Source organism: Ranitomeya imitator, chromosome 2 (assembly GCF_032444005.1).
Source record: "Ranitomeya imitator isolate aRanImi1 chromosome 2, aRanImi1.pri, whole genome shotgun sequence".
Lineage (NCBI taxonomy): Eukaryota > Metazoa > Chordata > Amphibia > Anura > Dendrobatidae > Ranitomeya > Ranitomeya imitator.
The window spans coordinates 255,780,461-255,805,620 of record NC_091283.1 but is presented as its reverse complement, the minus strand read 5'-3'; the positions used below and the strand labels follow the sequence as shown (position 1 = coordinate 255,805,620).

General features: G+C 45.7%; 1 protein-coding gene across 2 annotated transcripts in view; it reads left to right on the top strand.

The window, feature by feature from the left end:
* The first annotated feature begins 3,311 nt into the window (after nucleotides 1-3,311).
* The window catches only part of LOC138662963 (zinc finger protein 250-like), a 72,531-nt gene continuing 50,682 nt past the window's right edge, over nucleotides 3,312-25,160 (top strand). Inside the window, exons 1-5 of one of the 2 annotated variants that reach the window (XM_069748985.1) lie at nucleotides 3,312-4,266; nucleotides 23,545-23,693; nucleotides 23,822-24,001; nucleotides 24,084-24,207; nucleotides 24,291-24,388. In XM_069748985.1, the coding sequence (XP_069605086.1) occupies nucleotides 23,616-23,693; nucleotides 23,822-24,001; nucleotides 24,084-24,207; nucleotides 24,291-24,388 (480 nt within the window). In that variant the 5' untranslated portion in view covers nucleotides 3,312-4,266; nucleotides 23,545-23,615. The remainder of the gene's footprint in view (nucleotides 4,267-23,544; nucleotides 23,694-23,821; nucleotides 24,002-24,083; nucleotides 24,208-24,290; nucleotides 24,389-25,160) is intronic. The other variant, XM_069748986.1, reaches the window with a different exon arrangement.

Genomic DNA, 25,160 nt, shown 5'->3' with positions numbered 1-25,160 from the left:
CGACCCAAGGCTTATGAAGGTTATGGCCATAGATCTTGTCAACATGGGGCCTAGAGGGGGTGACTTGGCTAAGAGATTGGCCCAGGTTGAAAGCCGATGGATCTATCGATTGGGAACATTAGCACCACAGGGCCTTAATGAAAACTTTGGCTTTGGGGCCTTTTTGTGACTTACATAGTTCACCCATCTCTTTCGGTTTAGTTGTATTGGTCATTTTTAATTTATTTTTGTGTCTTTGAGGTGTCTGTATATTGTTTTGTTTTAACTTGTTTTAATCCAGTTTTTACTTTTTCATAGAGCCTTGGTCCCACTGATCTTTAGAGGATGTGTGTTTTGCGGATACAGATGGCTTGTTCTACCGTGTGCCCGGGATAAAAGATGAGATTTAAGAGATGCCTTTATTTATGTGGTTGCTTACTCTTCGATGGAAAATACAGTTGTGTCACAAGCAAGCTCTCTAATTTTCATCCACGGAATTTTGGATCTGCTCAGCCATCGGAAACATTGGGTGCACTTTGAACTTTGTGGCCAATGGATAAGGAAGAGCCATTTTTGGACTGGCTAAGACTCACTTTTTGCGGGTCATACGTAAAGCAGGGCCACTCTGGACTTGTTATAATTCATGATGGGTGGTTCATGATTAAATAGGAGCCATGACGGACCTTTAACAACTTATAATGCATCCTTATTAGTGGAAATTGTTCATCTGGACACTGGACCACAATTATTGTGAAGAAGATTGTTTCACTGCTTTATTGGCTTTTATTATATAATGCACTATAAACACTTTAATTAGTTATGGATGTGTTCCACTGTCTTTAGTCTTATTTATTTTTTCTTAATTTGTTTCAATTTGTTCTTGTGATTTTCTATCACTTTTTTACTACATGAACTTTTTATTATTTGGTTGTGGATATCGGCAGATGGTCCCCACCATTGTGATGGGCTCTCTGTTGATTTTCACGGCCATTTATGGTACGTTTTTTATATTTCCTTTTGGAAATTATTTTTTTATTTTTTGTTGTTGTTTCTATTAATGATTGTATTTCACTGATCAATATTAGGTTTGGCCGTCCGGTCTAATTTTGTTAGTTGTTCACCTATGCGGGGGTTATGATGGTAGTTGGTTGCCCCTACCTGCAGTGGGAGGCTCCAATCTCCTCATACCTACCTGCACGGGTGTTCATTGTAACTATTATGGTTTATGTTTACACAGTGACATTTTATGCCGCTATGTTCACTTTTTCGTTTCAATATATATTTCTTTTCATTTTACTTCTTGGTGGATGTGAATTGGTGTTATCTTACATCTTTATTAAGGTTTATATTTACGGCATTTACTATGAATGGCGTAATTTACTCCTCAGTTCTTCTGTACTGAGTACTTGGTGGCCATGTATTTGGTATATATACTTTTTTCAATGTCTGGTTGCTATGTATTGTATATTTATATTTTTTCAGGTCTTCTCTTATTTGACACTTGTATTGATAGTGTCATTTATAAGCGATCATGGTTATTGCTGGTCTATGTGTTGTTTGTGTTTAGTTAATATTTTGTAGTCATACCTCTTCTTTGAGTCCTGTGTTCAGTTTATTATAGTCCGTTATCAGTAAGTAAACCTGGCTATAAATATTTCTGCTAACAAATACAACTGGCTTATGGATATCTCTAATACAATGAGGTTATCCAATGATGCGGTGATGTACCCGGGAATTTACTTGTATTATTGGTTCCGCGGTTGCAGTGGGCTCAGCTGATTGTCCTAATCAACACTATGTGTCGACATGGTCCGCCCCTCTAAGATTTGATTGGTCGACATGGTCCGCCCCTCTAAGATTTGATTGGTTCTTTGGTATTTAAAGCTCTATGATGCCTCTCTGTAGACACGCCCCCAGGAGGAAGCTGTCGCGAAACGCGTGTCGGGGTTTGTGGAAAGTGGCGTGCCATGTGCGTCTGGAAGGGATCAGCACTTCACATTTAGGTAATATGTATATTTGTGGGATCTGCTGTACCTATCATTTAGGCATGTATTAATGCATGCAGGTGACTGATCATACGGCAGTTCAACCTATTTAGGACCGGCTAATGGGCACACTGTCTGTTTATGTATTCATGAGTGGCTATATCGCTCTAATTAGAGTTTTGAGTATCATCTGTTAGCCTGTTTATAGCAATAGATGGATATCTTTGATATAGAGTGTACTTACCTCATGCGGTGTTGAAATTAGGGTGTGCAGCGGCTCTGCATGGTTGGTCTATTGCAGCTAATGCTATCAACTCATGGTATGTGTTTGAATATATCTATCTAGTGTATTCTGTGTGGCCAAATTGGGCTTTTGATATTCTAGAGCTGTTTTACCCTCACTGTAAGCGGTTACTACATCAGTAGTAACCGTGTATCCATATGGCAGCAGGTGTATATCTATAACAAATTGCCCTGTAGCTACAATTATTAATCTTATAGTTGCGGTATCAATAGTAGCCAGTTTGTCATCTTTAAATCTATCCATGCATACGGCGGCTAGTGTTAAAAAATTTTTTTTCAGGCGGCTCTATATATATATATTCAGTGGTCACGGTATTGAGAATAGCTGGTATGACATTATAGGAGTATTTCCCCATATGGCAATTAACGCCTATTTATAATAGACTGTCCTGACAATATAATCTTTAGTCCATTAGTTATTGTACCAGCTGGGGTTGAAGTAGGGGATTTTCCGATGGTGTATGCATGTTATTATTAAGCAGCACTCTATTGGCAGTATCGATTTTGATATAAACTATACCGTGAATAAGAGTTTTGCAATAGTGTGCCCAGTGCCTGTATGCATTATTTTGCTGTAGCGCTTTTAAGTGCCTGTGTTGGTTCTTTAGCATACCTTTAATACAAATGATACAATCTATATCTTCATTAAATTATTTAGAGATATGGAATTAATATATGGATTGGTATTATCAGGCAATAAAGTATAAATATTGAACTTTATTAAGAATTTTCTTAGCATGCTTTAGTGCCAAATATATTATGTTCAATTAGATATATATTACCTAGTGCTTTTCTATAATTCTATAAAACGCCTATTTCTATTATATTGTGTATGGTTTTGAGGCATTGTTTTACTATGTGTATTGTTCGTGTCAATAAATTTCTAACTTTTTATTAATAAAAATATGGCACTCTTTTTGATTCGACATGCAGCTTAATATCTGCTTAGTGGATCAGTATGTTTAGTGTTGTATCGGAGTGTTACCCATCCCAAGTGTGTGGTAATGGGTTATATGTTTGCTTATCAATAGTAAATAGTTGGGGACAAACAGGGTTAATAGCAGTGATAACGGAGTGCGTTACACCGCAGCCATTAACCCTGTGTGAGCGGTGAGTGGAGGGGATTACGGAGAGGGCGCTGGGCAGTGAGTGCAGGGGAGGGACTAATCGGACTGTGGCCGTCGCTGATTGGTTGCGGCAGCCATGACAGGCAGCTGCCAAGACCAATCAGCGAAGGAATAACCGTGACAGGACAGACAGACGGAAGTGACCCTTAGACAATCATGTACTTAGATAAAGCACAAACACAGCAATTCAGACAGGACATGAACAATCCGCCACATATCAGAGTAATACATAAGACCGAGCAGCAGGGGGCGCGGGTCACAGGAGCGAGCACTGAGGAGACAGCAATGTGTGTCCTGCTTCACTGAGGCCTCACTGTACAGACCTGGAGCGAGGACTGGGCAAAATATAGAGCCGGACCGCCCATCGCTACGGGAACCGCTCCGTCTCGCGGTGTTTGCTACCACTGCTTCCCGCGTTACCCGCACGTGGCACTCAGGAAGCGCTAAACAGGGAACGCTGGGAAATGTAGTCCGGCGACTCTGTCAGCGCCACGTGACGGCAGGGGGAGGGGCCTCCGGCGGCTGCGCAGTACGGGGCAGCACACTAGCTGGTGAGAGCTGGAGCCGCACAGTGCGGTCAGGACGCGACAGGGTTCTGTGCTCTCCCGGGTGAGGCTGCGCTGTATGACCGCTGCCTGCCCGTGTAATGGCGGCTTCTCTGCCTGTACTGAGTCAGGGCACGCCCCCACTGTGACACGCCCCGGAAATGACGTCACACCTGGGAGGAGCCGCACAGTCTAGAGGCTCCTTTCTCCCCGTTGATTATTCCCGGTGTGCGGCTCTGCAGGTGGAGTCTGCGCAGTCCTCGTCTTCCTCCATGTGGGGGATTCCTCCTCCTATATCGCCTCCATACTCCGCACCCTCAGTGAAGGGTGAGTGAGTCTTTTTCTTTCTTTCTTGGCTGGTGCCTGCATGCTTACAGCTTATCAGATTCAGCTAGTGAAGTGTGACTGGGAGGAGCAGTGAGGAGAGAGGGAGCTGTGGACTGTTAACCCTTAAGAGCCCTCAGACTGCAAGGATTAGTGTTAGGCTAGGTTCACATTGCATTAATGGGTTAACGCTAATGGACTGCGTTGCACGGTGAAAATATCGCAATTAACGCCGTGCAACGGGTCTGTTAGCGCACCCATTGACAGCAATGTGATTTCTGCCTGTAGCGCATCGCTAGCGATGTGCCGTTCTTTTGTGACGGACCTCGGACGCTGCTTGCAGCATCCGAGGTCTGTCCCTCGCTACCGCAGGTCGGGGATCTGTGCTAGCGGGAACGCCGACCCTAAGCAAACATTGCGTTTAACGGATTGCCCTAACGCAATGTGAACCTAGCCTTACACCATCCTTCAGTGCTGGAGTCAGGATTTGAGTTACCATAGTCCCAAATAAAGATATACTTTACTGGCCTCATCCATGGCATTACATACTGATATATATATATACACTAGATGGTGGCCCGATTCTAACGCATCGGGTATTCTAGAGAATATGCATGTCCATGTAGTATATTGCCCAGCCACGTAGTATATTGCCCGGCCACGTAGTATATTGCCCGGCCACGTAGTATATTGCCCGGCCACGTAGTATATTGCCCGGCCACGTAGTATATTGCCCGGCCACGTAGTATATTGCCCGGCCACGTAGTATATTGCCCGGCCACATAGTATATTGCCCGGCCACGTAGTATATTGTCCGGCCACGTAGTATATTGCCCAGCCACGTAGTATATTGCCCAGTGTCAGGATTCCCCTGACCGCTGCCACCAATTTGTCACGATTCACACCGTGACCGTCACCCCTACGTCACAGGTTGGGGTGACTTTAGGCCAACAGACGGCTATCACATGTGCAGGGGGGCTTATCTTAGTTATCCCTCCACTGCTAACAATGTGATGAGAAAACACACCCAAGGCTATTGACCTCTTAGTTTACAGCAGGGGCTTATTCTAGGTATCCCACTGCTTTCAATATACCACGAACTGCAGGGATTTATGTATATCCCGCTTACAGTTCCACTTAACACTTGCAGCTCTCTGGCGCCCCCCTTACTCTCAGGTCAGATTAGGTACTGCACCCTGGCTAATTAGTCGCCAGACAGACTGCCTGCTATGTACTGGCTATTGGGCACGCTGCAGCGACGCGATAACTACTCCCACTCAGGCAGGAACAATAATTATTAACGCCGCAGCCGCTACAACATAACCCAAAAGTCTGCACACTATCGGTATCACTGCCACCAGCTTCGATTAAACGGGTCCGAAGCTAATCCAACACAGTAGCGTATTTCCCTTCAGAAGACAGGGTAAGTTTAGAGCAGGATGAACGAACTAATATTAAATATTATATCCCATAAAAATAATTAGGCAGTGCTTTATCAAAAATATTTTATAAAGATGTTACAAATGAGACAATTGCAAATATGTACAAGGGTAATTGTGAAATAAACAGGGATTAAATGAGGAAAGGTAACACTCACATGTTCAAAGAATGGCAGGCAACCATACGTCCCAGCTCATTTGGACGTGCTGCTTGGCTTCAGGAGAAGTCCAGAAGAAGAAATCAAGCAGAAGAACTGAGCTGGGGATGTGTGCAGACAGTTATAGCTAAGCCTGTAGCATCCCAGAAAGGGGTTGGATCACCTCGTCCCTCCTACCTCTTCAGTTAACTCATTTTATTCTTATCTATATCTAAGTTCGATAACTCCGCTACAAAACATGTCGTAGTCCTAACAAACTCATCATTCATCTCAGATTAACGTGGGCATTCTAATGAGATCAAATATGTCCTATCTGGGATACATATTTACAGAGAAATCCCTACTACTTTACCAGATGGAGTTAGAAGCCCGAGTTTCAAGGGATGGGTAGATACACCGAGTGGGAATACGAATATATATTTTCGTGTTCTTAACGTAAACATGGTGCATAATATCGTACAAAAACCAAACAAAGAATCTTTCATGAATTTTGGAGCCATTTTTCCAGTTACAGCTGGAGGAAGATTCTAACCTGGTCGTAAATTCCTTTCGGCAATAAAACCTCTGTTCCCCCATACATTGGCAAAGCAGCTCTTGGCTGAGTGAATTGGAAGGAATTTGAAGCTACAAACTGTTGCAGCATCACTCCAAGAAGGGGGGCTTAGCCCACGCAGGCTAGCAAGAGAGCTACTTATGATATTTCATACCATATCGTGACAACCAGCCACGTAGTATATTGCGCAGCCACGTAGTATATTGCCCAGTCACGTAGTATATTGGCCAGCCATGTAGTATATTGCGCAGCCACGTAGTATATTGCGCAGCCACATAGTATATTGCCCAGCCACGTAGTATACTGCACAGCCACGTAGTATACTGGCCAGTTACGTAGTATGTTGCCCAGTGACATAGTATATCGCACAGCGACGTATACAGCACAGAGCCATGTAGTATATTGGCCAGTGACGTAGTATATTGCCGAGTGACATAGTATACAGCACAGAGCCACGTAGTATATTGCACAGCGAAGTAGTATACAGCACAGAGCCACGTAGTATATTGGCCAGTGACGTACTATACAGCCGAGTGACGTAGTATACAGCACAGAGCCACGTAGTATATACAGCACAGAGCCACGTAGTATATACAGCACAGAGCCACGTAGTATATTGCCGAGTGACATAGTTGTTATGATCTGGTGATTCAGAACCACAATGGGCCTAGTGGTTAAGAGCACACAAAGTGACCTGACAGTTACCAATAACATCGGACGAGCTCTGAGACGTGGGAACTCTGCTGACCGCAATCCCTAATCCTATCAAACCACAGTAGAGGTAGCCGTGGAGCGCTCCTGACCAGTCCTAGGCGCCTCGGGCACAGCCTGAGAAACTAGCTAGCCCTAAGATAGAAAAATAAGCCTACCTTGCCTCAGAGAAATTCCCCAAAGGAAAAGGCAACCACCCATATATAATGACTGTGAGTTGAGATGAAAATACAAACACAGAGATGAAATAGATTTTAGCAAAGTGAGGCCCAACTTACTGAACAGACCGAAGATAGGAAAGATAGCTTTGCGGTCAACACAAAACCCTACAAACAACCACGCAGAGGGCGCAAAAAGACCCTCCATACCGACTAACGGTACGGAGGTGCTCCCTCTGCGTCCCAGAGCTACCAGCAAGCGACACTAACAAATATAGCAAGCTGGACAGAAAATATAGCAAACAAAAATAACACAAGCAAACTTAGCTTATGCAGGATTGACAGGCCACAGGAACGATCCAGGAGAGAGCAAGACCAATACTGGAACATTGACTGGAGGCCCGGAGCAGAGCACTAGGTGGAGTTAAATAGAGCAACACCTAACGACTTAACCTCGTCACCTGAGGAAGGAAACTCAGAAGCCGCAGTACCACTCATGACCACAGGAGGGAGCTTGACCACAGAATTCACAACACATAGTATACAGCACAGAGCCACGTAGTATATTGCCCAGTGATGTAGTATATTGCCGAGTGACGTAGTATACAGCACAGAGCCACGTAGTATATTGGCCAGTGACGTAGTATACAGCCGAGTGACGTAGTATACAGCACAGAGCCACGTAGTATATTGCCCAGCCACGTAGTATACTGCGCAGCCACGTAGTATATTGGCCAGTTACGTAGTATGTTGCCCAGTGACATAGTATACAGCACAGAGCCACGTAGTATTGCACAGCGAAGTAGTATACAGCACAGAGCCACGTAGTATATTGGCCAGTGACGTAGTATACAGCCGAGTGACGTAGTATACAGCACAGAGCCACGTAGTATATTGCCCGGCCACGTAGTATATTGCCCGGCCACGTAGTATATTGCCCGGCCACGTAGTATATTGCCCGGCCACGTAGTATATTGCCCGGCCACATAGTATATTGCCCGGCCACGTAGTATATTGTCCGGCCACGTAGTATATTGCCCAGCCACGTAGTATATTGCCCAGTGTCAGGATTCCCCTGACCGCTGCCACCAATTTGTCACGATTCACACCGTGACCGTCACCCCTACGTCACAGGTTGGGGTGACTTTAGGCCAACAGACGGCTATCACATGTGCAGGGGGGCTTATCTTAGTTATCCCTCCACTGCTAACAATGTGATGAGAAAACACACCCAAGGCTATTGACCTCTTAGTTTACAGCAGGGGCTTATTCTAGGTATCCCACTGCTTTCAATATACCACGAACTGCAGGGATTTATGTATATCCCGCTTACAGTTCCACTTAACACTTGCAGCTCTCTGGCGCCCCCCTTACTCTCAGGTCAGATTAGGTACTGCACCCTGGCTAATTAGTCGCCAGACAGACTGCCTGCTATGTACTGGCTATTGGGCACGCTGCAGCGACGCGATAACTACTCCCACTCAGGCAGGAACAATAATTATTAACGCCGCAGCCGCTACAACATAACCCAAAAGTCTGCACACTATCGGTATCACTGCCACCAGCTTCGATTAAACGGGTCCGAAGCTAATCCAACACAGTAGCGTATTTCCCTTCAGAAGACAGGGTAAGTTTAGAGCAGGATGAACGAACTAATATTAAATATTATATCCCATAAAAATAATTAGGCAGTGCTTTATCAAAAATATTTTATAAAGATGTTACAAATGAGACAATTGCAAATATGTACAAGGGTAATTGTGAAATAAACAGGGATTAAATGAGGAAAGGTAACACTCACATGTTCAAAGAATGGCAGGCAACCATACGTCCCAGCTCATTTGGACGTGCTGCTTGGCTTCAGGAGAAGTCCAGAAGAAGAAATCAAGCAGAAGAACTGAGCTGGGGATGTGTGCAGACAGTTATAGCTAAGCCTGTAGCATCCCAGAAAGGGGTTGGATCACCTCGTCCCTCCTACCTCTTCAGTTAACTCATTTTATTCTTATCTATATCTAAGTTCGATAACTCCGCTACAAAACATGTCGTAGTCCTAACAAACTCATCATTCATCTCAGATTAACGTGGGCATTCTAATGAGATCAAATATGTCCTATCTGGGATACATATTTACAGAGAAATCCCTACTACTTTACCAGATGGAGTTAGAAGCCCGAGTTTCAAGGGATGGGTAGATACACCGAGTGGGAATACGAATATATATTTTCGTGTTCTTAACGTAAACATGGTGCATAATATCGTACAAAAACCAAACAAAGAATCTTTCATGAATTTTGGAGCCATTTTTCCAGTTACAGCTGGAGGAAGATTCTAACCTGGTCGTAAATTCCTTTCGGCAATAAAACCTCTGTTCCCCCATACATTGGCAAAGCAGCTCTTGGCTGAGTGAATTGGAAGGAATTTGAAGCTACAAACTGTTGCAGCATCACTCCAAGAAGGGGGGCTTAGCCCACGCAGGCTAGCAAGAGAGCTACTTATGATATTTCATACCATATCGTGACAACCAGCCACGTAGTATATTGCGCAGCCACGTAGTATATTGCCCAGTCACGTAGTATATTGGCCAGCCATGTAGTATATTGCGCAGCCACGTAGTATATTGCGCAGCCACATAGTATATTGCCCAGCCACGTAGTATACTGCACAGCCACGTAGTATACTGGCCAGTTACGTAGTATGTTGCCCAGTGACATAGTATATCGCACAGCGACGTATACAGCACAGAGCCATGTAGTATATTGGCCAGTGACGTAGTATATTGCCGAGTGACATAGTATACAGCACAGAGCCACGTAGTATATTGCACAGCGAAGTAGTATACAGCACAGAGCCACGTAGTATATTGGCCAGTGACGTACTATACAGCCGAGTGACGTAGTATACAGCACAGAGCCACGTAGTATATACAGCACAGAGCCACGTAGTATATACAGCACAGAGCCACGTAGTATATTGCCGAGTGACATAGTTGTTATGATCTGGTGATTCAGAACCACAATGGGCCTAGTGGTTAAGAGCACACAAAGTGACCTGACAGTTACCAATAACATCGGACGAGCTCTGAGACGTGGGAACTCTGCTGACCGCAATCCCTAATCCTATCAAACCACAGTAGAGGTAGCCGTGGAGCGCTCCTGACCAGTCCTAGGCGCCTCGGGCACAGCCTGAGAAACTAGCTAGCCCTAAGATAGAAAAATAAGCCTACCTTGCCTCAGAGAAATTCCCCAAAGGAAAAGGCAACCACCCATATATAATGACTGTGAGTTGAGATGAAAATACAAACACAGAGATGAAATAGATTTTAGCAAAGTGAGGCCCAACTTACTGAACAGACCGAAGATAGGAAAGATAGCTTTGCGGTCAACACAAAACCCTACAAACAACCACGCAGAGGGCGCAAAAAGACCCTCCATACCGACTAACGGTACGGAGGTGCTCCCTCTGCGTCCCAGAGCTACCAGCAAGCGACACTAACAAATATAGCAAGCTGGACAGAAAATATAGCAAACAAAAATAACACAAGCAAACTTAGCTTATGCAGGATTGACAGGCCACAGGAACGATCCAGGAGAGAGCAAGACCAATACTGGAACATTGACTGGAGGCCCGGAGCAGAGCACTAGGTGGAGTTAAATAGAGCAACACCTAACGACTTAACCTCGTCACCTGAGGAAGGAAACTCAGAAGCCGCAGTACCACTCATGACCACAGGAGGGAGCTTGACCACAGAATTCACAACACATAGTATACAGCACAGAGCCACGTAGTATATTGCCCAGTGATGTAGTATATTGCCGAGTGACGTAGTATACAGCACAGAGCCACGTAGTATATTGGCCAGTGACGTAGTATACAGCCGAGTGACGTAGTATACAGCACAGAGCCACGTAGTATATTGCCCAGCCACGTAGTATACTGCGCAGCCACGTAGTATATTGGCCAGTTACGTAGTATGTTGCCCAGTGACATAGTATACAGCACAGAGCCACGTAGTATTGCACAGCGAAGTAGTATACAGCACAGAGCCACGTAGTATATTGGCCAGTGACGTAGTATACAGCCGAGTGACGTAGTATACAGCACAGAGCCACGTAGTATATTGGCCAGTGACGTAGTATATTGCCGAGTGACATAGTATACAGCACAGACACATAGTATATTGCACAGCGAAGTAGTATACAGCACAGAGCCACGTAGTATATTGGCCAGTGACGTAGTATATTGCCGAGTGACATAGTATACAGCACAGAGCCACGTAGTATATTGCACAGCGAAGTAGTATACAGCACAGAGCCACGTAGTATATTGGCCAGTGACGTAGTATATTGCCGAGTGACATAGTATACAGCACAGAGCCACGTAGTATATTGGCCAGTGACGTAGTATACAGCCGAGTGACGTAGTATACAGCACAGAGCCACGTAGTATATTGCCCAGCTACGTAGTATATTGCCCTGCCAGGTTCGTCACAGGTGAAAAAATAAAAAATAAACATATACTCACCTTTCCGAAGGCCCCTTGTAGTCCACGGCAGCTTCCGGTGCCAGCGTTGGTATGAGCGCAGGACCTGTGATAACGTCGCGGTCACATGACCGTGACTTCATGGCAGGGCTTTCTAGCGCAGGCGCGCAGGGCCTGTGATGACGCCGCGGTCACATGACCGTGACGTCATGGCAGGTCCTTGGCGCGCAGGGACTGTGATGACGTCGCGGTCACATGATCGTGACGTCATGGATGGTCCTTCTACCATACCATCTTTGCCACCGGAGACTGCAGCAGAAGACGGCGGCCGGCGGGAGCGGCTCAGTGGACTACAGAGGGTGAGTATAGCAGGTTTATATATTTTTTAAAATTATTTTTAACATTACGTTTTTTTACTACTGATGCCACGGAGTGTGTTACCTGCGGCATAACGCAGTCCGTTACCGCCGGCATTAACCCTGTGTTAGCGGTGACCGGAGGGGAATATGCGGGCGACAGGCACTGACTGCGGGGAGTAGGGGGCGGCCATTTTTTTCCGGACTGTGCCCGTCGCTGATTGGTCACGGCAGCCATGACAGGCAGCTGGCGAGACCAATCAGCGAATGAATAACCGTGACAGATAGAAGGACAGACGGAAGTGACCCTTAGACGATTATATAGTAGATGGAGGGACTCAGCAGATTGTTTGGTAGCATAGTATGTCAGGACTGAGGAGGATTCAGGACAGGAACATACAGGGAGGAGGATGGATGATGTCGTTTGTTGCTGCTGAGGGTAATATAAAGTGAATTTAGGCAGAACCTGTGGAGAGATCTAGCACAGCTCCAATCATTATATAGTGTTACGCTGGTTTCACACCTGCATATTTCGCATTGCGTGTGACAATGGCTGCACACGGATCCGTTTTGGTCTCCATTGACTTTCAATGGTGATGGATGGGACTTGCGTGTGCATCCAGTTGTCACCGGTTTCCCACAGATCCGTGTGTCTCCATATTTTACCAGACGCAGAAAAATGCAACTTGTTGCAGCTTTGTGTCATCTGAAAAACACGCAGACATAGGGACCCGCACGGACTCGTGGCTACACGTCTGGAGTTACCATGGAGCTCTATTTAGCACGGGTCCGTTATGTGGGACTGAGCATTCTCGGAAGCAAGGGATGTGTTGTATGGGGAAGTGATGACCCTGTATGGGAACAGTATGCAGACATAATGGAGACTATGCCTGCTGTGCCCTATGTTATAGTGTGACAATGGTAATAACATGGATTGGGGGCCTGTATATAACATCGGGGCACCTGGTTAGGGACTGCACGGGTGGCTCTGCGTTCACACTAGCGCTTTGGTACGGTGCGTTGTGATGTGGATCAATCCTGATCTAGATTGCATCTCTATACTTAACATAGGGACGCATGGACCTGCGTCTGCATCAGGATCAAGATGCATCAGGATTTGTCATGTGCTCCCAAAACGCAGCTTGTTGCGAATTTTGGGTGTTAAAAAATCTGCAGACATCCTGGTACGTGGCAGCGCATCCAAAAAACATATAATTGTCAATGTAGACGCCTCCGAATCAGGATGACTGCGTCCAATCTGTATATGGATGTCATGCTACGCAGGCTCCGAGCCTAATTTTTCTTTTCTTTCACTTTCACCAGTGCTTGTAACATGCCTTTATTTTTATGAATTATAATCTCATACAGCGCCAGTACATCACAGGACTTAGTAATTCAGAAAGGACAGGTACAAAAAAATGCCACATATTAGAAAGTAATACATCAGACTACAACCGAGTAGCAGGGCCCTGTTCATAAGAGCGAACAATCTGAGGAAATAGCAATGCTAAAAAACAGTCTGTACTGCTTCACTAGATCCGTATACAGGGGTATAATGAGGCCTCACTGTACAGGGAAACACCTGGAGCGAGGACTGTGGAAAACGGATTTTTATTTTGAAGAAGAGCTGGTTCGCGAGCCTAAAGAGCCGACTCTTTATGGTGAGCTGAGCCGAATGAGCCAGATCACCAAAAAGAGTCGGACTGCCCATCACTAGTCAGTGACTTGTACGGAGCATCTTATGGGGCCATAACACTTGTGCAGCACTATATAGGGCAATATCTCTATGAAGCATCTTATGGGGCCATTATTAACCTTTATGCAGGATTATATGGGGCATATTTTAATATGGAGCATCTTATGGGCCCATCAAACTTTATGGAGCATTATATGGGGCTCCTGATTCAATATGGATATTCAAAAACACTTAACCTACTGATGTCTCAATTAATTTTACTTTTATTGGTATCTATTTTTACTTTGGAAATTTACTGGTAGCTGCTGCATTTTCCACCCTAGGCTTATACTCGAGTCATTAAATTTTCCCAGTTTTTTTGTGGCAAAATTAGGGGGGTCGGCTTATACTCGAGTATATACGGTAACTGGATTTGCACTGCTAGGTTTTGTTTTTTATTATAAAACTCCAGGGTCAAGTGCCCGCCCTCCTCCCTCCCTCCTTCCCGCCCCCCTCTCCAGCAGGGAGGCTAGGTTCACCCCTGGCCCCCATATATTACTACTGGCCCCTGTGTACCCCCATATATTACTACTGGCCCCTGTGAGCCCCCTTATATTACTACTGACCCCTGTGTGCCCCCATATATCACTACTGGCCCCCGTGTGCCCCATATAATACTACTGGCCCCTCTGTGCCCCCATATATTACTACTGGCCCCCGTGTGCCCCCATATATTGCTAATGGCCCCCGTGTGCCCCCATTTATTACTACTGTCCCCCGTATGCCCCCATATATTAGTACTCTCACCTGTGTGCCCCCATAGATTAGTAATGTCACCTGTGTGCCCCCATAGATTAGTAGTGTCACCTGTGTGCCCCTATAGATTAGTAATGTCACCTGTGTGCCCCATATATTGTCACCTGTGTGCCCCCATAGATTAGTAATGTCACCTGTGTGCCCCATATATTGTCACCTGTGTGCCCCCATAGATTAGTAATGTCACCTGTGTGCCCCATATATTGTCACCTGTGTGCCCACATAGATTAGTAATGTCACCTGTGTGCCCCATATATTGTCACCTGTGTGCCCCCATAGATTAGTAATGTCACCTGTGTGCCCCATATATTGTCACCTGTGTGCCCCATAGATTGGTAATGTCCCCTATAGATAGAAGATTTCAGTGGCGGGAAACCTAGACGGCCGGTGGTGATGGAGTCAGTGACCGACTCTGGCCAAATATGTTTCTAGAGCCGTAGTTGCATGCAAATATTTCCTTGAAAAGAACAATCTAGCCACAGAACCAACACTGCAATTTATCAGCAGTGTATGGGCCGCTCCATGGGAAGCAAAATGTCCCCTCAATATGCTAACCTATTTATGGCGAAACTGGAGGAAGAATTTTTGTCACCTTGTTCTGTTAAACGCTTGCATTCTTCCGCTACATTGATGATCTGCTAATAATATGGACAGGCTCGAAAGCTGATCTACTCACCTTCCACAATAACTTCAACAAGTACCACCCAACCATCAAGCTCACCCTCAACTTTTCAAAGACCCAAATACAAATACATTTTCTGGACATGACCATAAACATCAAGGACAATGCCATACAAACATCAATTTACCATAAGCCCACCGGACGTCCGTCTTATCTCAGATGGAACAGCTTTCATCCAAGACACACAAAAAAATCCATCATCTACAGTCAAGCTCTGAGGTATATTCGGATCTGTTCAGACAGCAAAAACAGGGAACTACAGCTCCGATCACTGAGGAACATATTCCTATAACAAGGATCCCATCCACTGGTAATAGATGAGCAGATCCACAGGGCTACAAGGATCCCAAGAAACAGCCTCCTGGATTACGAACTGAGAGAGGATAACAACAGGGTACCTCTTGTGGCCACATACAACCCCCACATGGGCATCCTAAGGAAGATTGGTGCTGATCTCCAACCCATATTCCACAGAGACCACAAATTGAAAGACCTTTTCCCAGAACTACCACTTCTCTCCTATAAACAGCCCCGTAACTTAAGGAATCTCCTTGTCAGAAGTGTCCTCTCATCACCATCAGTGACTGGCACACTCCCCTGTAACAATAAAAAATGCAAAACTTGTCCCGACATATTATCAACAGATATAGTCCGTGTAACAAACACAAATCAGGACTATAAGGTCACGGGTTCCTTTTCTTGTACATCCTCCAACGTGGTGTACATGATACAATGTACGAGGTGCCCTGGAAGTATCTACAGTACAGAACAAAAGTTTGGACAACTCATTTAAAGATTTTTCTGTATTTTCATGACTATGAAAATTGTACATTCACACTGAAGGCATCAAAACTATGAATTAACACATGTGAAATTACATACTTAACAAAAAAGTGTGAAACAACTTAAATTATGTCTATTCTAGGTTCTTCAAAGTAGCCACCTTTTGCTTTGGTGACTGCTTTGCACACTCTTGGCATTCTCTTGATGAGCTTCAAGAGGTAGTCACTGGGAATGGTCTTCCAACAATCTTGAAGGAGTTCCCAGAGATGCTTAGCACTTGTTGGGCCTTTTGCCTTCACTCTGCGGTCCAGCTCACTCCAAGCCATCTCGATTGGGTTCATGTCTGGTGACTGTGGAGGCCAGGTCATCTGGCGTAGCACCCCATCACTCTCCTTCTTGGTCAAATAGCCCTTACACAGCCTGGAGGTGTGTTTGGGGTCATTGTCCTGTTGAAAAATAAATGATGGTCCAACTAAACGCAAACCGGATAGAATAGCATGCCGCTGCAAGATGCTGTGGTAGCCATGCTGGTTCAGTGTGCTTTCAATTTTGAATAAATCCCCAACAGTGTCACCAGCAAAGGACCCCCATGCCATCACACCTCTTTCTGGCTAACACGGTAACATAATGCAATTTGTTATTGTGCATCGCGGAAAGCAGGGCCGTGGAGTCGGAGTTAGTTTTGGTCGGAGTCGGTAGAAATGTACCGACTGCGGCTTTAAAAAAAATATTAATATTTCATAATTGAACTTTCATATGCATTTTATAAATGTTACTCAAATATATATGTTCTATCAAACTATGAACAACAGTGATAAGCAGTTCTGCTGGAGATAGAAAAATATTTAGAATTGAGAGTCCTCAGTGGTTGATACCTTTTAATAAGGCTAGGTTCACATTGCGTTAATGGGTTAACGCTAATGGACTGCGTTGCACGGCGAAAAAAATGTCGCAATTAACTCCGTGCAATGGGTCCGTTAGCGCACCCATTGACAGCAATGTGAATTTTATCTGTAGCGCGTCGCTAGCGCATGCCATTTTCGGCACGCGCTAGCGATGTGCCGTTCTTTTGTGACGGACAAAAATGAAATAGTTACCAAGACATTGGCAGTAAAAGACACCAAAGCTCATCACACCAGTGATTTTCCCCAGGTCTTGGTGGAAAAGGTTCTGCAAGACTATGAACTTAAAAAAGAGCAAGTTTTTTTCTGTCGTAACTGACAATGCTTCAAATATGATAAGTACTATTAAGCTAATGAATGAGAGTAATGATGGTGACCAGCAGCTAGAAGAACATTCTGGGTCCACAGACACAGAAATGTTTGAAATAGAGGAACACAGTATTGTAACTGAGGAGCAAACTGAAGTTGCTTCAGATGAACAGCAACATGATAGTTTAGATGATCTTGTTGAAACTGTGTCAATATGTTCTTTCATTCATCACATGCGCTGTGTTGTGCATACGCTACAGCTGGCTATAAGAGACAGTCTGCAAGAAGGACATGCTGCTGCACTGATTGGCAAGATGAGAACATTGCCTACTGTTGCCAGAACCCCTAAAGTTGACTCAATTTTGAAGAGACGTGCTGGAAAAAGGGGCAATTATTGATCAAGCCACACGATGGGGCAGTACTTAATGATTCAGCGCTTGGTTGAACTGAAAACCTTTCTTGTAGACATGGCTAACTGTTGTGAATTCCGCTCTTGGGCTCCCTCCGGTGGTTGTAAGTAGCATTTTTGGGAGTTCTGCTCTTGGGCTCCCTCCTGTGGTTTTGAGTGGTATGGCTGCTTCTTGGATTTAGCTTCAGCAGCTGTTTTCACTGATCGTCTTTCTGGCTTGGCTATATTAGTCTGGCCTTATCCCTCATTCAATGCCAGTTGTCAATTGTTCCTGCCTGGAGTTATTGCTCTTTGGATTTTCCTGACACTCTGACCAGTTCAACAAAGCTAAGTCCTTGCTTGTCTTTTTGCAGTTCACTTGTTGTGGACTTTTGTTGTTCAGCACTTTCTATGTTTTGCTCATTTGTCCAGCTTATCAGTATGGATCTATTCAGCTAGGCTGGAAGCTCTGGGCAGCAGAGTTTGCCCTCCACACCTTTAGTTAGGTGTGGGGATTTTTGCATTCGTCTGCGGTGGACTTTTTCTAGGTTTTATTACTGACCGCACAGTGCTCTGTCCTGTACTATTTCTATCTAGCTAGAAGTGGCCTCCTGTGCTAAATCTTGTTTCATACTACGTATGTCATTTCCTTCTCCTCTCAGTCATTATATGTGGGGGGCTAATCTATCCTTTGGGGATTTTCTCTGAGGCAAGATAGTTTTCCTGCTTCTATCTTTAGGGGTAGTTAGCTCTTAGGCTGTGACGAGGTGCCTAGGGAGAGTTAGGAGCATCCCACGGCTACTTCTAGTGTTGTGTTGAGCTTAGGGACTGCGGTCAGTATAGTTACTACCTGCTCAGAGCTAGTCGCATGTTGCTCCTTAATCACCAGATCATAACCGCTAACCCTCAACTGACGCTAAATGAAAGTCAGTGGAATCAGGTGACTGAGCTGGAAAAATTGCTAGAGCACCCATTTACAGAGACTAAAAAATTACAAGCAGAGGAGTTAACTCCAGGTATTTTCTTAAAGGAGTGGAAGAACCTGATGTTTCGCCTGTCCCAAAGAGGAGGGTTAATTGCAAGTGGCATTGCTACATCAATGAAACGGAGAGAGGAGCTCCTATTACAAAATAACATTCTTTTGGCAGCTGTTTATGTAGACCCAATGCATCGGATTCTTCTAGATCAGTGTTCCCCAAGTCCGGTCCTCAAGAGCCACCAACAGGTCATGTTTTCAGGATTTCCTCAGTATTGCACAGGTGATAATTGCATCACTTGGACAGGCAAGCATTCATTGACCTGTGCAATACTAAGGAAATCCTCAAAACATGACCTGTTGGTGGCTCTTGAGGACCGGAGTTGGGGAACACTGTTCTAGATGATCAACAGCTAACTAAAGGAAAAGAATAGCAGTAAGGATGAAAGGGTTGCAGAACAGTCAGGAGGAACAAGAAGAATTTGGTCGTCCTGCCACATCTTCACCCTCATCAACTGATGAAGAATTTAATTTCGAAAAATATTTGGATCACAAGGACCGTGCAAAGCGTTCCTGCATAGAAGAGTCATCCCCATCAAAGAACACAGCCAGGACATTTCAGAAGAATTTTTCATGTGCACTAAAAGAAATTGAGAAATTTGACCGTTCATCAAAAATAACAGTGCAACAAGCGATTCCTCTGTATCCGGACATTGTCAGAGATGTTGCCCGAGTGGTTACTGCTTTGCCTCCAACCCAAGTTAGTGTAGAGAGGTTGTTCTCTGCTCTCAAAATAATTAGATCAGATGAGGGCATCCATGAAGGAGGATCTGACAGAGGCAATACTTTTTCTGAGGACAAATTTATAGATTTCTTCTTATTATCTGCATAACAGTGTTTATTGCATATTTACTTACAAGAGTTTATAAAAGTTATTTGCTATATTCTAATTGTATTCTAATAAATATAGTTTTCGCTCTAAGTGGTCTGATTACTTATATGATGGTGAGAAACTGAATAAGCACAATGTTAATATTTTATAACAGTAAATTTATTGTTATGAATTGGCCATTTATGAAGGAGCCGGAGTCGGAACCTGATAAAATCCAGGAGTCGGAGTCGCAACTGTGGCTTACTGACTCCACAGCCCTGGTGGAAAGGGAAAGAAATGGAGTACGTTTATTACCAGTGGTTAGTCGTACCTTCTGTTCACTTCTGGCATATTTCTGCTGTCATCCTTTTAGAGCCATCCTTACAGAGACAGACCTGCGGCTCTGAATTTATAACAGGCTAAGTGCACATGAAATAGGCAACGTGTGATCAGGAGGGAGGCTAATCACAGACACAGGAGGGGAGAAATTAGAAGTCAGAAGGGAAAATGCAAAAGGAAATAGAATCAAATGGAAAGATAAAGCCAACTGTGTGTTGGCATCAAAGAATTATGGTGGGAAAACATGCAGGAAGGAAAAGAAATACCAGGAATAGCAGACAGATACAGGGCAGGAGGGATCAGGAAAGATGGGTGATGGTGATGATATTACAGCCACTGAACATACCAGGAATAGCAGACAGATACAGGGCAGGAGGGATCAGGAAAGATGGGTGATGGTGATGATATTACAGCCACTGAACATACCAGGAATAGCAGACAGATACAGGGCAGGAGGGATCAGGAAAGATGGGTGATGGTGATGATATTACAGCCACTGGACATACCAGGAATAGCAGACAGATACAGGGCAGGAGGGATCAGGAAAGATGGGTGATGGTGATGATATTACAGCCACTGAACATACCAGGAATAGCAGACGGACACAGGGCAGGAGGGATCAGGAAAGATGGGTGATGGTGATGATATTACAGCCACTGGACATACCAGGAATAGCAGACAGATACAGGGCAGGAGGGATCAGGAAAGATGGGTGATGGTGATGATATTACAGCCACTGGACATACCAGGAATAGCAGACAGATACAGGGCAGGAGGGATCAGGAAAGATGGGTGATGGTGATGATATTACAGCCACTGGACATACCAGGAATAGCAGACAGATACAGGGCAGGAGGGATCAGGAAAGATGGGTGATGGTGATGATATTACAGCCACTGGACATACCTGAGGATGAAGCAGATCGATTGTCAGAATGATAGCAATAATGAAGCATAATAATGATGCATCTATAGCAGGGGGTTATTTTTCTGGCATATTTCTGCTGTCATCCTTTTAGAGCTATCCTTATATAGACAGACTACGGTGTCATGAAGTACCGTAGTTATTTCTCATGTCGCGTGTAATGAATATCTCCTGCAGTATTGCTAATGCCGATTCCAGGGTCGGTAAATGAGACGAGAATTAGCGTTATGGAAGATGAGTCTATGAGAAACGTATTCAGCTGCCGACTCCGAGGAAGAAACTGCTTGTTGTCTGTGGCCTAAATATATAGGATTTATTAGTAGATGTAAAGAAGGAAACTAAATACCGTATATACTCGAGTATAAGCCGAGATTTTCAGCCCAAATTTTTGGGCTGAAAGTGCCCCCCTCGGCTTATACTCGAGTCACGGTAGTGGTGGGGTCGGCGGGTGAGGGGGTGAGGGCGCTGAGGTATACTTACCTAGTCCCAGCGATCCTCGCGCTGTCCCTGCCGTCCCACGGGCTTCGGCGCTGCAGTTTCTTCCTCTCTTCAGCGGTCACGTGGGACCGCTCATTACAGAAATGAATAAGCGGCTCCACCTCCCTTAGGGGCGGAGCCGCTTATTCATTTCTCTAATCAGCGGTGCCGGTGACCGCTGATAGAGAAAGAAGCTGCGGCACCGAAGACAGGAGGGGACAGCGCGAGGATCGCCAGGACTAGGTGAGTATAGCATATTCACCTGTCCTCGTTCCAGCCGCCGGGCGCCGATCCATCTTCCCGGCCGGCGCCTCCATCTTCCCGGCGTCTCTGCTCTCTGACTGTTCAGGCAGAGGGCGCGATGACGCATACAGTGTGCGCGGCGCCCTCTGCCTGATCAGTCAGAGCAGAGACGCCGGGAAGATGGAGGCGCCGGAACGAGACGCCGGGAGCTGCAATCAAGGGAGGTGAGTATGTGTTTTTTTTTCTTTATTGCGGCAGCGGCGGCACAAATTTATGTGGAACATCTATGGGGCACAGTGAACGGTGCAGAGCACCGTATATGGCACAGCACAGCTATGGGGTACAGTGAACGGTGCAGAGCACCGTATATGGCACAGCACAGCTATGGGGCACAGTGAACGGTGCAGAGCACCGTATATGGCACAGCACAGCTATGGGGCACAGTGAACGGTGCAGAGCACCGTATATGGCACAGCACAGCTATGGGGCACAGTGAACGGTGCAGAGCACCGTATATGGCACAGCACAGCTATGGGGCACAGTGAACGGTGCAGAGCACCGTATATGGCACAGCACAGCTATGGGGCACAGTGAACGGTGCAGAGCACCGTATATGGCACAGCACAGCTATGGGGCACAGTGAACGGTGCAGAGCACCGTATATGGCACAGCACAGCTATGGGGCACAGTGAACGGTGCAGAGCACCGTATATGGCACAGCACAGCTATGGGGCACAGTGAACGGTGCAGAGCACCGTATATGGCACAGCACAGCTATGGGGCACAGTGAACGGTGCAGAGCACCGTATATGGCACAGCACAGCTATGGGGCACAGTGAACGGTGCAGAGCACCGTATATGGCACAGCACAGCTATGGGGCACAGTGAACGGTGCAGAGCACCGTATATGGCACAGCACAGCTATGGGGCACAGTGAACGGTGCAGAGCACCGTATATGGCACAGCACAGCTATGGGGCACAGTGAACGGTGCAGAGCACCGTATATGGCACAGCACAGCTATGGGGCACAGTGAACGGTGCAGAGCACCGTATATGGCACAGCACAGCTATGGGGCACAGTGAACGGTGCAGAGCACCGTATATGGCACAGCACAGCTATGGGGCACAGTGAACGGTGCAGAGCACCGTATATGGCACAGCACAGCTATGGGGCACAGTGAACGGTGCAGAGCACCGTATATGGCACAGCACAGCTATGGGGCACAGTGAACGGTGCAGAGCACCGTATATGGCACAGCACAGCTATGGGGCACAGTGAACGGTGCAGAGCACCGTATATGGCACAGCACAGCTATGGGGCACAGTGAACGGTGCAGAGCACCGTATATGGCACAGCACAGCTATGGGGCACAGTGAACGGTGCAGAGCACCGTATATGGCACAGCACAGCTATGGGGCACAGTGAACGGTGCAGAGCACCGTATATGGCACAGCACAGCTATGGGGCACAGTGAACGGTGCAGAGCACCGTATATGGCACAGCTATGGGGCACAGTGAACGGTGCAGAGCACCGTATATGGCACAGCACAGCTATGGGGCACAGTGAACGGTGCAGAGCACCGTATATGGCACAGCTATGGGGCACAGTGAACGGTGCAGAGCAACGTATATGGCACAGCACAGCTATGGGGCACAATGAACGGTGCAGAGCACCGTATATGGCACAGCTAGGGGGCACAATGAACGGTGCAGAGCACTATATGGTTCACACCTATGGGGAAATATGAACGGTGCAGAGCACTATATGGCACAGCTATGGGGAAATAATGATCTATTTTTATTTTTGAAATTCACCGGTAAATGCTGAATTTCCACCCTAGGCTTATACTCGAGTCAATAAGTTTTCCCAGTTTTTTGTGGCAAAATTAGGGGGGTCGGCTTATACTCGGGTCGGCTTATACTCGAGTATATACGGTACTGCAAAATAATAAATCTCCTCATATGTTTCCCTTATTATCTCCAGTAATTGTATTATTACAGGATTCTTATGATGTTACATCGGCTCATCTTCTCATTCAGGTCTCTACAATATCGGATTCTCTCAGTGAAGATCTTCTACAAAAGAACATTTCCTGATTTACCCATCAAAGATGGATATGGACAGAGACAAGATGGCGGAGAGGATATTACACCTCAGCCTAGAGATCCTCTTCCGGCTTACTGGAGAGGTGAGAGATTCTGATGACGTCACATTACATCATTCTTATCTATGGAATAACAGATGGACAGAACTGGAGAGGTGAGGACTCTGGAAATGTCTGTAGTGAGATTTATTAATTTGTCTCTCCATTACCAGGATTACACAGTGGTGAAGAAGACCTCTAGTGATCGCTGTCAGGACCCTGTGTCTGAGGGATGGGGAAGACCCCTGAGCCCAATCACGGGGCCTCCACCTCACCCCCTGATCCATGAGGACATCAATGACCAGAAGACCCTAGAACTCATCTACAAGATGATTGAGCTGCTGACTGGAGAGGTGACACTGCTGGGAATGCTGGGACATTATACAGTAACACTATGAAGGGATCGGGGGATGACGGTATCATTGTATGTGTCAGGTTCCTATAAGGTGTCAAGATGTCGCTGTCTACTTCTCCATGGAGGAGTGGGAGTATTTAGAAGGACACCGAGATCTGTACAAGAACGTCATAATGGAGGTTCCCCAGCCCCTCACATCTCCAGGTAATAGACAGGACTAAATACACACGGCCTATAATTATCTGTATGTAAAGAATGAATTCACTCCCTGTATGTGTTTCCTCCAGATCTATCCAGTAAGAGGACAACACCAGAGAGATGTCCCCGTCCTCTTCTTCCACAGGACTGTAACCAAGAAGATCCCAATGCTCCTCAGGATCATCAGGTAGATGGAGAGAAGGTGTCAGGAGATCTCCCCTATGATGTGTAGACGCCGGTGAAGGTCTTGTGCTCAGTCTTGTTTTATCCACCAGTATTATATGTTTTATACTTGTGTAATGAGAGCGGTGGAGATGGCAGGATTAGAGCTAATCATAGATGGGACTTCTCCATCTGTCGGTGACTTTTATAATATTTGTTTCACACAGTATAATGTTTCCACAGTACTGGGATCACTCGTAAAAAAGGTATTTTCACACTACCGCCATACCCCCACACACAGTATAATCTTCTCATAATACCGCTATACCCCCACACACAGTATAAAGTTCCCACAATACCATTATCCCACCACACAGTATAATTTTCTCATAGTGCCGCCATACTTCCACACACAGTATAATGTTCTCATAGTACCGCCATACCCCCACACACAGTATAATGTGCTCATAGTACCCTTTTACCCCCACAGACATAGTATAATGTCTCATAGTACCCTTTTACCCCCACACACATAGTATAATGTTCCTACAGTACCTCCATCCCACCACACACAGTATAATCTCATAGTACCGCCATACCCCTACACACAGTATAATGTTCCTACAGTACCTCCATCCCACCACACACAGTATAATCTTCTCATAGCACCGCCTTACCCCCACACACAGTATAATCTCACAGTACTGCCATACCCCCACACACAGTATAATCTCACAGTAGCGCCATACCCTCACACACACAGTATAATGTTCATACAGTACCGCCATACCCCCACA